At 33.7% G+C, this 14391-nt stretch overlaps 1 protein-coding gene across 3 annotated transcripts in view; it reads left to right on the top strand.

Moving 5' to 3' along the window:
- Positions 1 to 14391, top strand: part of LOC128030397 (disintegrin and metalloproteinase domain-containing protein 22-like) — a 59554-nt gene that overhangs the window by 10883 nt on the left and 34280 nt on the right. For all 3 annotated transcript variants that reach the window (XM_052617986.1, XM_052617984.1, XM_052617985.1), the window contains exons 4-5: positions 5306 to 5372; positions 9991 to 10073. In XM_052617986.1, the coding sequence (XP_052473946.1) occupies positions 5306 to 5372; positions 9991 to 10073 (150 nt within the window). The remainder of the gene's footprint in view (positions 1 to 5305; positions 5373 to 9990; positions 10074 to 14391) is intronic.

Genomic DNA, 14391 nt, shown 5'->3' with positions numbered 1-14391 from the left:
AATATGGTTGAACCACTAATGTCACGTGTACTATTTTAGCAAAGTCCTTACTACCTTTCTGGGCCTGGGAACGTTTCAGTTGCCCTGCTGTCTATGCAGGGTCAGAAAGCTCTCTTAAACTGTGCTTATAACAAGTAACGTTTGTTGAGTGAGTAACAAATGTGACCATGAAGAATGGAGTAATGCCTGCAGAAAATTCAGCTTTATCATCACAGGAATAAATTACAAGTTAAACTATATTCAAATAGAAAACAGTTGTATTAAAATGTAATAATATTTCTCTGTTGTGAATTACTGATTAATTCAGAAATGTTTCAAAAAATGTTTAAATCTTATCAACCCCAAACTTGTGATGGTAGATTTGTATATGTATATATTTAGAGAGAAAGAGAGCGAGAGAGAGAGAGAGAAATGACTAGAGAAGTAATGTAAATTCATCACCTGGTGTGTGAGAGATTGTGTTTAGATTGTGAGTTATTGGGGGGATTTGATTTTGAAGGCATATCGGTGTAAATAATGAGCATATTTGATATGAACAAGCTCAGTGGGAGGAGCTGGTGAAACACACGTTCACAAAGAGAACAACTGCACCTGCTCCCCTCAGAATATTTCTTCTTATGGGGGGAAGGGTCTCTCTGTGAAATATACCAAATCTGTCTTACATTGTAAATACATTCCCCTGTGTGTGTGTGTGTGTGTGTGTGTTCATGCATGTTTATGGTTACATATTGCTGATTCTATTGTGCACATTTAATTTAATTATAGTGATTATTTGTGGGTACTGTGAATGTGTATGGATAAGGCTGCTCGCAAGTCTTTTGTTTGCTGAGGCTGCAGTTTTGTCTCTTCGTGAACACGGGCAGAGCTGCAGGTTTAAAAACTCCTGGACAGCAAAAGCACAAAAGAGCTGAAGCGCTCAGCATACTCTTTACAATACTGACTTCAGCTTTTCCAAACACACACACATTCCCAAATGCTCTCACACAATACTTTAACATGATGTTGATGTATTAATATCTCAATACACTCTAGATACCTTAGACTTGCATCCACTTTTGTCTAATGAAGATGTATTTGTCATGAACAGGCATTAGTCTCTATTGGGAATTTGAGTCACTGCTTTAATCTCAAACACACATAAATCACAGCAGGAATCAGAATCGCGAAAGTCTCCATATTTCCATGGAATATAAATTGTGGAACAACACACTACTTTTACTACTATCATTTGTTTACACTAGTTTTAAGTGTGTCAATTAAAAAGTAAACTTTTACTGTATGTGTTCAAGTAATTAAATCAGAGATCGGGGGCTCCAGCTGTGCTGGGGGGCGTCCTTTCCTCACAGGAGAAGTTCTTCTGCTAGTCTCCAAGGTCTTGAACCAGACTTACTCTTTAAAGATGCTGCATATGTCAAAATGTACTTGTCTTATAAATTTGCATTTATGTAATTGTGTACAAATGGAAAAAAAAACTACAGTTCAAAGGGATGGGGTCGGTAAGAATCGAATGTTTTTGAAAAAAAAATATTCTCTTATGCTATATCAAAAATACAGTAAAAACTGTAATATTGTAAAATATTTTTACAATTTAAATGAACTGTTTTCATTTATCCTATATTTTAATGTATGATTTATTCCTGTAATGGCGAAGCTGAATTTTCTGCATCATTACTCACAGGATCCTTCAGAAATAGTTAAAATATGCTGCCTGATTTGGTGCTCAAGAAATATTTCTTATTATTATCAATGCTGAAAACTGTTGTGATGCTTAATATCTTTATGGAAACTGTGCCACATTTTTTCAGGATTCTTTGATTAACAGAAAATTCAAAAGACGTTTATTTGAATATGAAGTATTTTGTAACATAATAAATGTCTTTATTTCACTTTTTATTAATTTGATGTTTCCTTGCTGTGGAAGGAACTCCAAATGATGCCTTTTACTGAAATCTCATTTTCATTCATATAGGACTCTGAAGTTTGTCTGAGCAATAGACCTACTAGGAGATATAAACTTGCATTTGTTAGAAGAAAAGTCAGAATTGTGAGATAAATAGGTAAATGTTATGTAAAATTGTATAGGTTTAAACAGTATTTTATTGCATGCATTTTAACTGTAGGGCTAATACAATATTTCCCCTATGAATACTATATAGACCTATTGTTTAAATCAAATTTGTGCTTTAAAAGTAGGGTGATCATAGCAGGTTTCATCCATAGTCTGTCTGTTTTCAGCTATGTATCCTATGTCTTTGGAAAGGACACATGCTGTCTTGTCTTAAAAGGGGTATTACTGGTGGCAGCAGAATTATGGCAGGATGCTTTAAAATGTTGTCCAGGTAGGCAGCTCACTAGGTTTTTGGACAGAAAAAATCTCTGTAATAAAAGCTCTTCACCTCACACACACACAGAAAAAGCAGCACTACTTCACACACAATCTGTTCTCTTGGCTGCAAACCCCTTCATTTCTATTCCTCTGGTTTCCCTCTCTTCTTTAATTAGCATGTCTCTCTCTCTCTCTCTCTCTCTCTCTCTCTACCTCTCTACCTCTCTACCTCTCTCTCTGACAATGGACCAGTCCATTAAGCTTTACATGAGAAATGAGAGCCATTTTGTAGTCATGTGACGGAGCCATATTTAAATGTTTGTAGGGCAGGGTGTGTGTGAAGAGGGATGGATTGGAATGGGATGGGGAATTATGGGGCTTTCCTTATAAATAATTCAAATCCCAAAGCAATTAAAGCAGAAATCTGCTATCAACTTCGCATTTCACAAAGCACAATATACTGCAGATTTCCACCTCTGCTTAGACTGGGACAGTGCAAACACAGGACGGGTATTAGATTTTTCTGCTAACAGATCTCCAGAGGTCCCCTGCATGAACAAATGAAATAAATATACTTTGAATATATTGAAAAAGTATTATATAAGGGAAAATTATAAATATTTGAATAAATATAGTAATATTATAAAAATAATTTTAGGAAAATTGTTATTAGAAAATAATGTTAAATGTATGATCAAATTTAAAACAGTACACATATATAATACACACACACATAAATTTTAGAATGTGCAAATATATTTCCTATAAAATGTTTTCTATAATAATATTTATTATTCTGAACTTAATTTGATGACACATAAAACATATTAATTGCATTCAGTCACCAAAATGAAAATAAATGGAACAAAAGCATAGTTGCAGATGCACTTTAACAAAGAAAGAGAGATAGAGACTGACTTACCTTGATTATGATGTTGCAATAGACATAATGACCCAGTCTGTTTGACTCAGATATATGAAATAACCAAAATTAATAAAGCTTTATTTTCTTGTTTTATTTACTTTAAAAAAAAAGACAAAATGCAGTTTTGTGGTCAGAAAAAAAAAGATTATTTTCAGCAAATTCACCCACCTTTTTCTGAGAAGGGTGGGGAAGGAGACGTGATGGGTGGAAGAATTTAGCAACTGTATATGCTTTTTTGTGTGAGTGTGCAAAGGCAGCTCTTATAATCTATCACAATGTTTCTCTCCTTTGACATCCCACTTTATCACTCCCTCTTTATCTTCCTCTGCTCCTGTTCTGATCCTCTTTCAGTGCTCAGTCATTTTCTCTCTGTCTGCTTGTTTTGATTTCCTTCTCACAGTCACATATATTTGATGTACATTTGCATTTACCACAGAATGAGTCTTTAAATACAAAAACGTATTATTTTTCCTGTTATGGTACTGTGGCTCTATAAATACCCTACTAATCACCTAGTTTAGTGAACTGCTGCTAAAGACGAGTGTTTCTGTCTTTAAAGGCAGGTTTGATGTCATGCTGTGATTGTCCTAGTGATGAGCTCACAGTAACTGATCTCACAGTCAGTGCTCCTGCTGCGAGACACTTTCACCCATCTCTCCTCCTGCGCTCAGTCTGTTTTTCGCTTCATTGCCAATTTGTGATCATTGCAGTTATATCATTTGGCTCATATAGTTTGGTTTTATTTACATGCTACAGTCACTAAGTATCATCCTCCAGGGGAACAGTGTGCTCTCCCAGTGAATCTCTCGACCCAGTTTATGAACAACTTTTTGAGTCCAGCTTTGCCACACAAACTAAAGTGTCCTTGAACACAACTTAGTGTGAGTTGTGATGTATGAAATCATCCATGGATCTCTCTGCAGGATTACTGTGCTCATAACTCTCCAGATTCTGTTCCATTTCAGGCCCCTGTTAGATAAGCTGCACACATGAGTGACATCAGTGTTGATTTGATCTGCTCATTGAATGTGTGATGCCAGGATCACCAGGAGTGTTTGGGAGGATGATGAATCATATTTACAGTGCCGATATTCATCAGGCAGTCTGTTTTCCTTTATTTTCTATTTCTCCACTAAGTTTCAGCAAGTATTTTTTAGGCTCAAGCTTATAATATGTATATACAGCACGTCTAAGATTAAAAGATCACCAATAAAAATATATAGAATTACATAAAATGTGTGCGCGCACACACACACACACATATATTAGACTTGCACTCTATTTATTTACTAACTGCTTGTTTTCTTAAAAAAAACACTAGCTTCTGTATTCTATCTCTTTGTTTTCTTTTTATCATCTAATTAAAAAAACGAAACAAAAAAGGCCTCTGAAACTAGCTTGCTCTATTCTTTTTTTATTCTACCTGTTTTCTTTTTATTTATTTAATCATTTAAAAAACCTTGCTATGTGTACTGCGTTAAGCTAGCTAAGAATTGTTTTAGCACTTGCATATCATCGCTGTCTTGTTGATTTTGTTTGTTTCCATTGTCCTCATTTGTAAGTCACTATGGATAAAAGCGTCTGCTAAATTACTTAATGTAAATGTAAATATATATGTGTGTGTGTGTAATCTTAATTTTATCAATATATTTAATCTTAAATTATTTTATCTTAAGTGTGCTGTATATTTATTTTCTCTTTAAGAAATGTGAGATATTGTATAAATTGCAATGGCAGCATTATAGAATTTGCATACTGAAATCTGTTTGATATTTGCTCACTTTTATTTACGGTCATAACATTCCAGACCGTTTCTGAACCAAAGCCTAAAATCTAACCTTAGGTGACGCTTTTATTCTTTTGATGATTTGCAAGCCCTGCTATTTTCTTTAGGAAATGCAATTAAGTTTTTTTTGTTCTGTACTCTTGTAAGATTTCTGTGATTTGTTTTAATTTAAAATAAGTTTCAGAATAATATTTAACAAAATAGTAGAATAGAACTTACATTTAGTAAAAATGTAATAACTTTTTACAAACTTTCACTTTTTTTGCAGTGATCTTCTATCATCAAATTACATTGAGAGGCACATAACAAAAGAAGGGAAGTCAGTTGTCAACAAAGTGAGTATAAACTCTCATTCCAATATCAAATAAATATCTGCTTTAGACGAGAAGTATATTAAACCTTTAGCTCATGATTACTCCACTATTACTTTTTTGTTTTTGTTTATACAACCAAAAAACATATTAATTCATGCAATTGCCTTGACCCCATTCTTTCCACTCTATGACTATGTGTGGGAACAGTGGAACTGTGACTATAGTCTGATCAGATTTGTGTCTTTGAGACACTTTGGGAATCTCGACATCATTCTGTCAGTGAACTGAAGTACGTGTGTGTTCAGATGAGACACATCACACCCAGAGCAGGTGTTTGTTTGTTTTTGCCCAGTGGCAGATTGTTCCTGTCACACACTCACACAGGGGCAGGGATACAGTGTTCTATTTGTGTGCTGAATAATGGACACCATCATTGTGTCAAGGTGTGTGTTTTATATAGATGTTTTATATGTGTAGTGAACATATCCAGGTTCTCTATTATTCTTTTGAAATGAAATCCTGATTCTTATTAAGACCTCAAAATTACATAAATCACAAAATTACATAAATCACAAGGAAAGGGGAACAGTAGGTTTATTATTTTAAAATTATCATTAGTATTTTAGATAAGAATTTTTATCTATTACAAAGAAAAATATATATGTTCCATTATATATTTTCACCCGCTAAAGAAACGTGTTAATAAGAGGAAAAAAAAAACATATTTCTAATTAAATATAAAAATATGAAATATAAAAATAGTAGGGCTGTCAAAAATAGCGCGTTAACGGCGTTAATTAGTTGTTTGTCGTTAATTACGTCAATTTTTTTAACGCATTTCACGCATGCGCAGTGTGACAAATTATACAGGTTAGGAAAGTCTCGTCGATCTCTGAATTCTCAAGATAGTAAAAAACAGCAGCGAGCGCCGCGACGAAAACACAGAAGAAGCTTAAGGTTTTACCCCAGTTACTCTCAAATACATTCATGCCAAGCTCGATAAACAGAGACGACTTTGGTAGTTGATACGCTGGAGCTTCTTCTTCCTGTTATAGCAGTGATCCTCAAATCTGGCTCGCGAGTTTCCTGCAGAGTTTAGCGCGGACTCCAATTAAACACACCTGCCTGTGATTTACTAATGATCCTAAAGACACTGATTAGCAAACTCATGCGTGTTTGATTAGGGTTAGAGCTAAACTTCGCAGGAAAGTGGATCTCGCGAGCAAGATTTGAGGATCACTGTGTTATAGCGTCCTATGTTTCACACTGCGCATGCGCAGAATGCCTACATGCAATGCAGCAAAAATTACAGCTGTTTGGGAAAGCATATGCATTTTTACTTGGTTTTACTGGCACTTGAAGCCTTCAGAACGTGAAAATATCGATCCTAAAGTATTGTGGCAGAGCAAATGAACACCTCCCAAAAACAAGAGTGCCCAGAGTGCTGCTTATGTGATTGTGGCGCATGTTTTTGTTTTTGAGTTCATTCTTTCGAGTTTCTCTATCCATAATTTCATAGATATGTGGCTATATTTAACCACTGGTTCACCTAAAACTCTTACACTATCTGTAGTTAAATGGCATGGTTTGATATAGTGCTCAGGTAAAATTGATCTAAGTAAATGTTAAACTTTTGAAATTCAGAAAAAAAGAACCACATGATGAAACAATGCATGAAAATTATGTATCTGTGTCCTGTTATTTATCTTTTGGTATGCATTTCAGAAAAAAAAATGGTTAGGATTCAGTTGTAGTGGCAAAAAGTGATTAATCATGATTAATCCACTGAAAATTCTGATTAATTTGATTAAAATTTTTAATCATTTGACAGCCCTAAAAAATAGTTTAAGAAAACACAATATGCAGTGAAAAATAAATAGTATAGAAAATTATTTTTTTTTATAGAAATATATTCTATAAAATACGTTCAGAAACAATGTACAATGCTCATTTCCTATATGTTTTTTGGAGGCTGGGATGAAAAACAGTTGTGGACTAAAAACAACATTGAATTCTTAAAATTGCAAATAATAAACAGACTTCTTCAAATATTTGGCGTCAGTAAGACTTTTTTTATGTTTTTAAAAAGTAATCTCTATGCTTAATAAGGCTACATTTATTTGATTTTATGAAATATTATAGCAGTTATTTAAAACATTTTTTTTTCATATATTTTAAAATGTAATTTATTCCTGTGATGCAATGCTGAATTTACAAAAATGTTTCTTGAAAAAAAGTTTTGAAAACTTTTGAGTTTTTCTGCTTGAAATTTTTGTGGAAACTATTTTACATTTATATTTACATAGACAATCACATAATCTAATGTGATTGTCATGTGTATCTTGTCAGTAAAGCTGGTTCTGTGATAAGTAGTAAATCTACAGCATGTGCTTTCAGATGGAGCAGCATTTACTACACAGAGCAATAGTTCACTGACAAGCTACTCAAAATTGTGTTCATAATCCCAGGCAATTTAATCATGCGATTATGAAATAGAAGAAATGTTCTGCGATTATGAAAGCTGTTTGCATAATTTGTCAGTGAACTACGGCTCTGTGTAGTTAATGCTGCTACATCTGAATACCATATTTAATAGCATGTTTTTACTCCAAACTCACTTCATAACGTCAGTCGAGTATTTGAAATAAATCCTTCTGTTGATGATATGGCTTCTTACACAGAATAAGGCATGCAACATATTTCATAGTATTCTAAGGCCCTGTCCCAAATGGCACACTTCATGTGCACTTTCGCTTATCCGTTTTCCGTGCAGCCCTAGAATACAATATACGTTAAGTTCTAAATATTAGAATCTTACTGACAACTAAATTTAGAAAAATCAAGATCAACAAGAAAGCAATGATATGCAAGTGCTATAACAATTCTCAGTTAGCTTAACGCAGGACACATACAGTATCAAGTTTTTTTTCTATAATAAATAAATAGAAAACAGAAAGAATGGAAAAAAGAATAGAGCAACCTAGTGTTAGAGGCCTTCTTTATCGCTTTTGTTAATTTAAAAAGAAAAATAGATAGAATACAAAAAGATTAGAGCAGCTATTGTTTTTTATTTTTATTTTAAGAAAACAAGCAGTTAGTAAATTAATAGAGTCCAAGTCTAAAATTCTTTTTTTTTAAAGAATAGAATTAGAATAAAGAGTGCTAGAGTTGGAGGGTCAAATAAAGATTGAACAGATGTGTAAACTGCATGAAAAGGCAGCATTTCTTTAGATTTTGGACCCAGCCTGTCTCTCTGTGATTCTTGGGACTAATGCTTGCTGGGTCATTATTCTGAGAGGGGCTGTTTCTACAACAACTGCACTCTTCAGGAATGTCTCTGTGTTGTTGTGGTAGAGACTGTCCTCAGTTCTTAATTAGCTGAGAACCTCTGAGGACAGAAAGTGCTACATGTGGAAAAAAGAAGCAGAAGTGCTCCAGAGCAAGCTAGAGGAAAGAGAACAGCAAAAGAATGGATAAAACTCAACGTATGACACTTTTTGTCCAGTGCAGAGAGAGGGATGAAATTAAATTGATCTGCTGGTAAATGTTGCAGCCTCAGTCCTCAGAGAAAAACCAGGAAGAGAAAAACCTGCATCTCTAATGGCAGTCGAGCACTTACACTAAAAACATTTCATAAATAACAAACACACTCAGGAATGCTCTTACAAGTCTTCCGATCACTTCAGTACTAACAAAAGTGGCCAATATAAATGTTGACCCACACACATGCAGAATTTATACATTTAATATCAACATAAAATACAACAATCCATGATCTTAGTCTTATTGGTGATACTGCTTTTATACAAGTTCAATATACAAGTTAATGTTGCTTACATTTTAGACACAATAATGGCTGTTACTTTTTACGCTACTTTTAATTTCCAAATAAAGCTGCAACAGAACCATTGTGTCTCTGAGTAACACACAGTAGTGGCGCTTCAGTCCTGAATGAATCAGCGTTTATGAATGATTCTGTTGAATGAATGTTTCAGTGGCTCAGTATTTTTTATTCTTGAATGATAATGCATGATTCCGTGACTCGCTCACAGATATGAATGAATTGGCATTCTGAACAAATCGTTTCAAAGAACGAGTCAGTGATTCACTCATAACGACAGTCATTTGTCGCCACCTACTGGTGTAACGATGTAGCATACAGAAAGAGTCATTAGCTATGTTTCCATCTAAATTCGCGAATTTGATGTGCGCAAAACTGTGCTGCAAAACCAGTATTAAACATTTGCGAATAAGCACCGTTTCCATCCAAAAAAATCAAAAAGAACTAAACCGTCACTTCCTGATAAACTGGCACTTAATATCACTAGGAAAATAAGAGAAACCACTGAATATAATATTTTCCATATATAATAAATTACTTACTTACATGATTACCTTGTCTCATTTGATTATTTTCTCTTTTTATTTGGAAACTGATGGAAGCAAATCCTGATTATACATAACAGATGAATAATAAATCCAGCAACAGCTGCTTCACATAATGCTGCATTTAAGTTAAAAACAAAACAATAAATCGAATATTATAAGAGGGATGGTCCTTCTGACCTTTCTTACTAAATTCTGATTGAATTAGCCACATTTAAAGCTGTTTGTGATAATTGTTTGTTTGTCCCTGCAGGGTGGAGAACACTGTTACTACCATGGGAAAGTACGTGATATTCCAAAGTCATATGTGGCGCTTTCAACTTGCCATGGATTACAGTAAGTCCTTCTAAAGATGTGCCCCACGTCTGAATGAACATGCAAACACAACAGTTTACAAAAGCAGTTACAGTTGCCCACAGAACTGTCCGTCTTTTTCTAAGACACATTCATAAAGAAACACATGTTTGCAGGCCAAAGCTGCGATTAACCCATTCAGCAATTAGAGCTGTATAATTACAGCATGCTATTATCTTCCTCTCATATTACACACTGATGCTTTCGTTCTCCCATGTACTGGTGCTGTAATGTATTGCATCACATCTGGCCTTTTGATCTTCTATTGCAAGTGGAAAATGTAATATATGTTTTGTTTGTAAGATCTATGTTTGCATTATTGTCTACCAGCCTTGTAAACCTGAAGTAAACCTAGCTGTGTTCCTGAGCCGTTCATGTGCCTGAGGAGAATTGAGTTAGTCTCTATAGAGCCTTATGAACACACACCACCTCTATGCATGGCCCTCTGGGATAGCTCAGTTCCATCCGTCTGTATTTTTAGTGAGAAAAGGAGTCAGGTCATTTCGATCTCTCTCTCTCTCTCTCTCTCTCTCTCTCTCTCTCTCTCTCTCTCTTTATGTGAATGTCAGGTCAGATTCAGCTCAGAAATAGTGCAGCAGTGCTCTTCACATACATAGTCATCATGCTTGAATGTTTAGAGCTTTAATATCTTCTCCTCAAAGGATCACATATGCACAGATTTAGGAGGAAATTAATTGCTGTTGTTGTTTGCTTGCAGTTGCACATGCTTTCTTGGCAAAAGAATAAAAAAAATTCAACAAATTGTATTACAATATAGTATACTCGTAATGTTATTATTCCAGGACAGTGTTCACGTTTTTTGTTAAATGTTGATGTATGTTTAAATAAATATATAAAATATTAATTTTAGTTGATAAGACAAATATAAATCTCATTAAAACTAATTAATTTGATATTATGATATATATATATATAAAACTATGACTAAAAAATACAAATACATTTGTGAAAATTAATACTGGAACTGACCAACTGTATGTGAAATCTTTTGTTTTTATAATTTTATGCAGTTTAGTTTAAAAGAAAATTTACTTTAGTTAAAAGCCAGGTTTGTTCTTTGCAATAAGCAGGAGTAAAAAATACTGTTGCTCATATTTTGGAACTTTTGGGACAAACTTGATACATCTCTTTTGCTAGAAAAGCTGTATTTATTTACTCAAAAATGCAGTAAAAAATAGTAACATTGTGATATATCATAATTTTAAATAACTTTTTATTTTTTTATTAAATGAATGTCCAGCATCATTACTCCAGGCTTCAGTGTTACATGATACTTCAGAAATCATGCTAATATGCTGATTTGCTTTATTTTTTATCAATGTTGAAAACAGTTGTGCTGCTTAACATTTCTGTGAAAACTGTGATACATTTTCTTTGATTATTTTATGAATTTATTACACTATAACATTATAAATGTCTTTATTTTCACTTTATTACCCAAAAACAAATAATACAAATTATCATTATTCTCTTATTGACCCCAAATGGAACTGTAAAAATGAGTAAATAAACTGTGACATATAAGAGAAGTAATAATACTTTGAGTAATTGATATCTGCTGCTGAGACTGCAGTTTTATAGTGGTTTATCCAAATGTCATATTATGGGTCAGACATACAGCATTACACTCTAACAGTCACGGGCTGCTGATGACAGCCTACAGCAGACACTTTTAAAACCCCTCATCGACTGAGAGCTATTTGACCTTTTGCAGATCACTGACCTAAAGCCATTATTGATGTAGTTATATTGACTGACTGTTCTATTATGATACAAACTTGGCTTAGGGTTACTTTAAGATCCTTTGCATTATGTCTACACTGGACACAAGCAGCATGATGCATTAAAAGTATATTTAATTTATTTTTATTTATCTGTCTTTTTTTTTGTTTTTTTTCTCTAAATGAGAAACAATGTGAGACTAGTGTCTGTCTTGATGAACCTTCATTTTTTGGTTTTCCACTGAAATTCTTTCATGATTCATTCAAGTGTGTATGTCATGAATGTAGTCAGGCTAAAGGGCTTTATATTATCAAAATGCTTATTATTCAAATGCTTTCAGAAGTCACCTTGAGTGTCTGTGCTCCGTCTGGAGGCTCTGTGAGAGTCACCGACTGATTCATCTAAAAGATAAATTCCATCAGAGCAGAGAATGATATCCTCTCTGCATGTCTCAAAGCTAAAAGGGAACAACGTCTGAACTCACAGATATACCAACACACAAACGCAGTCTCCACACAAGTGTGAGAATTACCTGCATTTGGACAGTCAGCACTGAAACATCTAGATGGATCAATCTTATTACCATATGCTAAACCTTTGTGGACAAAATTGCATTAAAAATGCATAGTAACCACTTTTATATACAAGATTGAATGAATTATGCAGCATGATGAGGTTTATGTGCAACAATGTAGCATACAGCTGTTAATTGCATGTTTTTTCAAAATTAGCAGGCAGTATACAGTATACTGTGCAGAATTAAGCAAGAGTCATGTAGAATTCTGAAGAACTTCAACCTTTGATTTCATCTTAGTATATATAAGGCAGATAGAAACCTCCAACTTTAAATGCTTTTTAAACTTTTATCAAGATTGTGTCAAACCAGCATCCAAGTTTTTTGACAAACTTTGCTTCTAATTAAAAAAATGACAGTTTTTATTCAATTCTTTAAATGTTAAGTCGTTTAAATTGTAAGTCTAAATTGGATAGATTTAGCTAGCAAAATTACAATTTAAATGTGGATGTAAGTAACATTCAACATAAATTCTAAATGATCTTAAATCAGCATGTTTTTGTATCACATTCCTTTTTAATATAATGGCCACTAAACTGTATAACATACTAACTACACTGTAAAAATCCACTGTAAAAGTAATGGCCAAATTCTGACAGTACTGTTTTCCATTGTATCGGTAATGTACTGTAGAAAACAATCCAAATAATTTTCACGGTAAGCAATTGCTGTTAATTTACAGCCCATTTTCAACACTAATCTACTGTATTTATGTATTACAGTTTTGTACTGTAGTACGCAATGCATTCTGGGCTGTCAATTTAAAGCAATAGCACAGTGGTGCTGAACAGTTGTTTCACATGAGTTTGAGAACAATTAAGTCTTTGCCTATCCTTGTTTGCACCGCTCATGACAGGAATATATGTGGAAAGTAGAAGAAAACTGATCAGAGGAGAGGGAACTTTGAACCTGACTGCAGTGAGGACTGGGGAGCTTGTTCTTTTAAAACTGGACCGGAGACTGATGAGCGGGAAGAACTGAAACTGAAAAAGTGCTGCCTCAAACTAACCATTCATGTTCTCTGCACTTATGACACAACGAATCTCATAAGAGAGAATTTTGAAACTGACAGCGAGGAGCACATTCTTTTAAAACTGGAGGTCTTTGTCGAAGTGTTTTCTCTCACATCCAAATTCACCCTATCGGTGACCGATGAGCTGGAACTGAACAAGCCGGAATGGTGCTTGAGAATGCTTATAATAAGTGAGTGCTTATAAACACATTAATAGAAAAGGGTAAAATTCTGCCGATGCACTGTAATACATCATTTATTCCCAACTTTCAGTGCTTATTAAGGCTTTCAGCATGTGTATTATGGCACTGTAAAACACACCAAATTATTTGTTATATTTAGTTTTTACACATTATTGATTGTTAAACTTTTAAAACACATTTTCTTTTTGTCTGTAGAAGCTATATTAATGAGTTTGAGTTTGTACTCTGTTATGCACTTTTTCTTATAAAAATGTTCACATTGCTCTTAAAGGGGTCATATGACATTGATAAAAAAATATATATATATATATAATATATATATATATATATATATATATATAAAATCTTTTTTTTTTTTTTTTTTTTTTTTTGGTGTAGTGCAATGTGTTTACGCAGTTCAAGGTGAAAAAAAAAACATTATTTTCCACTTGAATATTATTGTTGCTCCTCTATGCCCTGCCTTTCTGAAATGTATTGATTTTTATAAGGCTCATCGTTCTGAAAAGCGTGGTGTGTTCTGATTGGCAAGCTATCTTGAGCATGTGACAGAAATGTTACGACCCTTACCAGGTTCAGGAAAACATTAAATCGCATCAAATGACCCCTTTAATCTTGCCTATTTTTGTCCATTTTGGGTGTTCTTGTTTATAAATATTCGCCTTTTATTAGCCTATTACTATTGTCTGTGTTTTTAATTTCCTTATATGATTTAAAAATAATTTAACAGTATTAATAACGTAGAATTACAGTATATTGCTAGTGACTCTG

This window comes from Carassius gibelio, chromosome A16 (genome assembly GCF_023724105.1).
Source record: "Carassius gibelio isolate Cgi1373 ecotype wild population from Czech Republic chromosome A16, carGib1.2-hapl.c, whole genome shotgun sequence".
Taxonomy (NCBI): Eukaryota; Metazoa; Chordata; class Actinopteri; order Cypriniformes; family Cyprinidae; genus Carassius; species Carassius gibelio.
The sequence above is the reverse complement of the archived record's forward strand: the minus strand, read 5'-3'. Positions and strand labels throughout refer to the sequence as shown.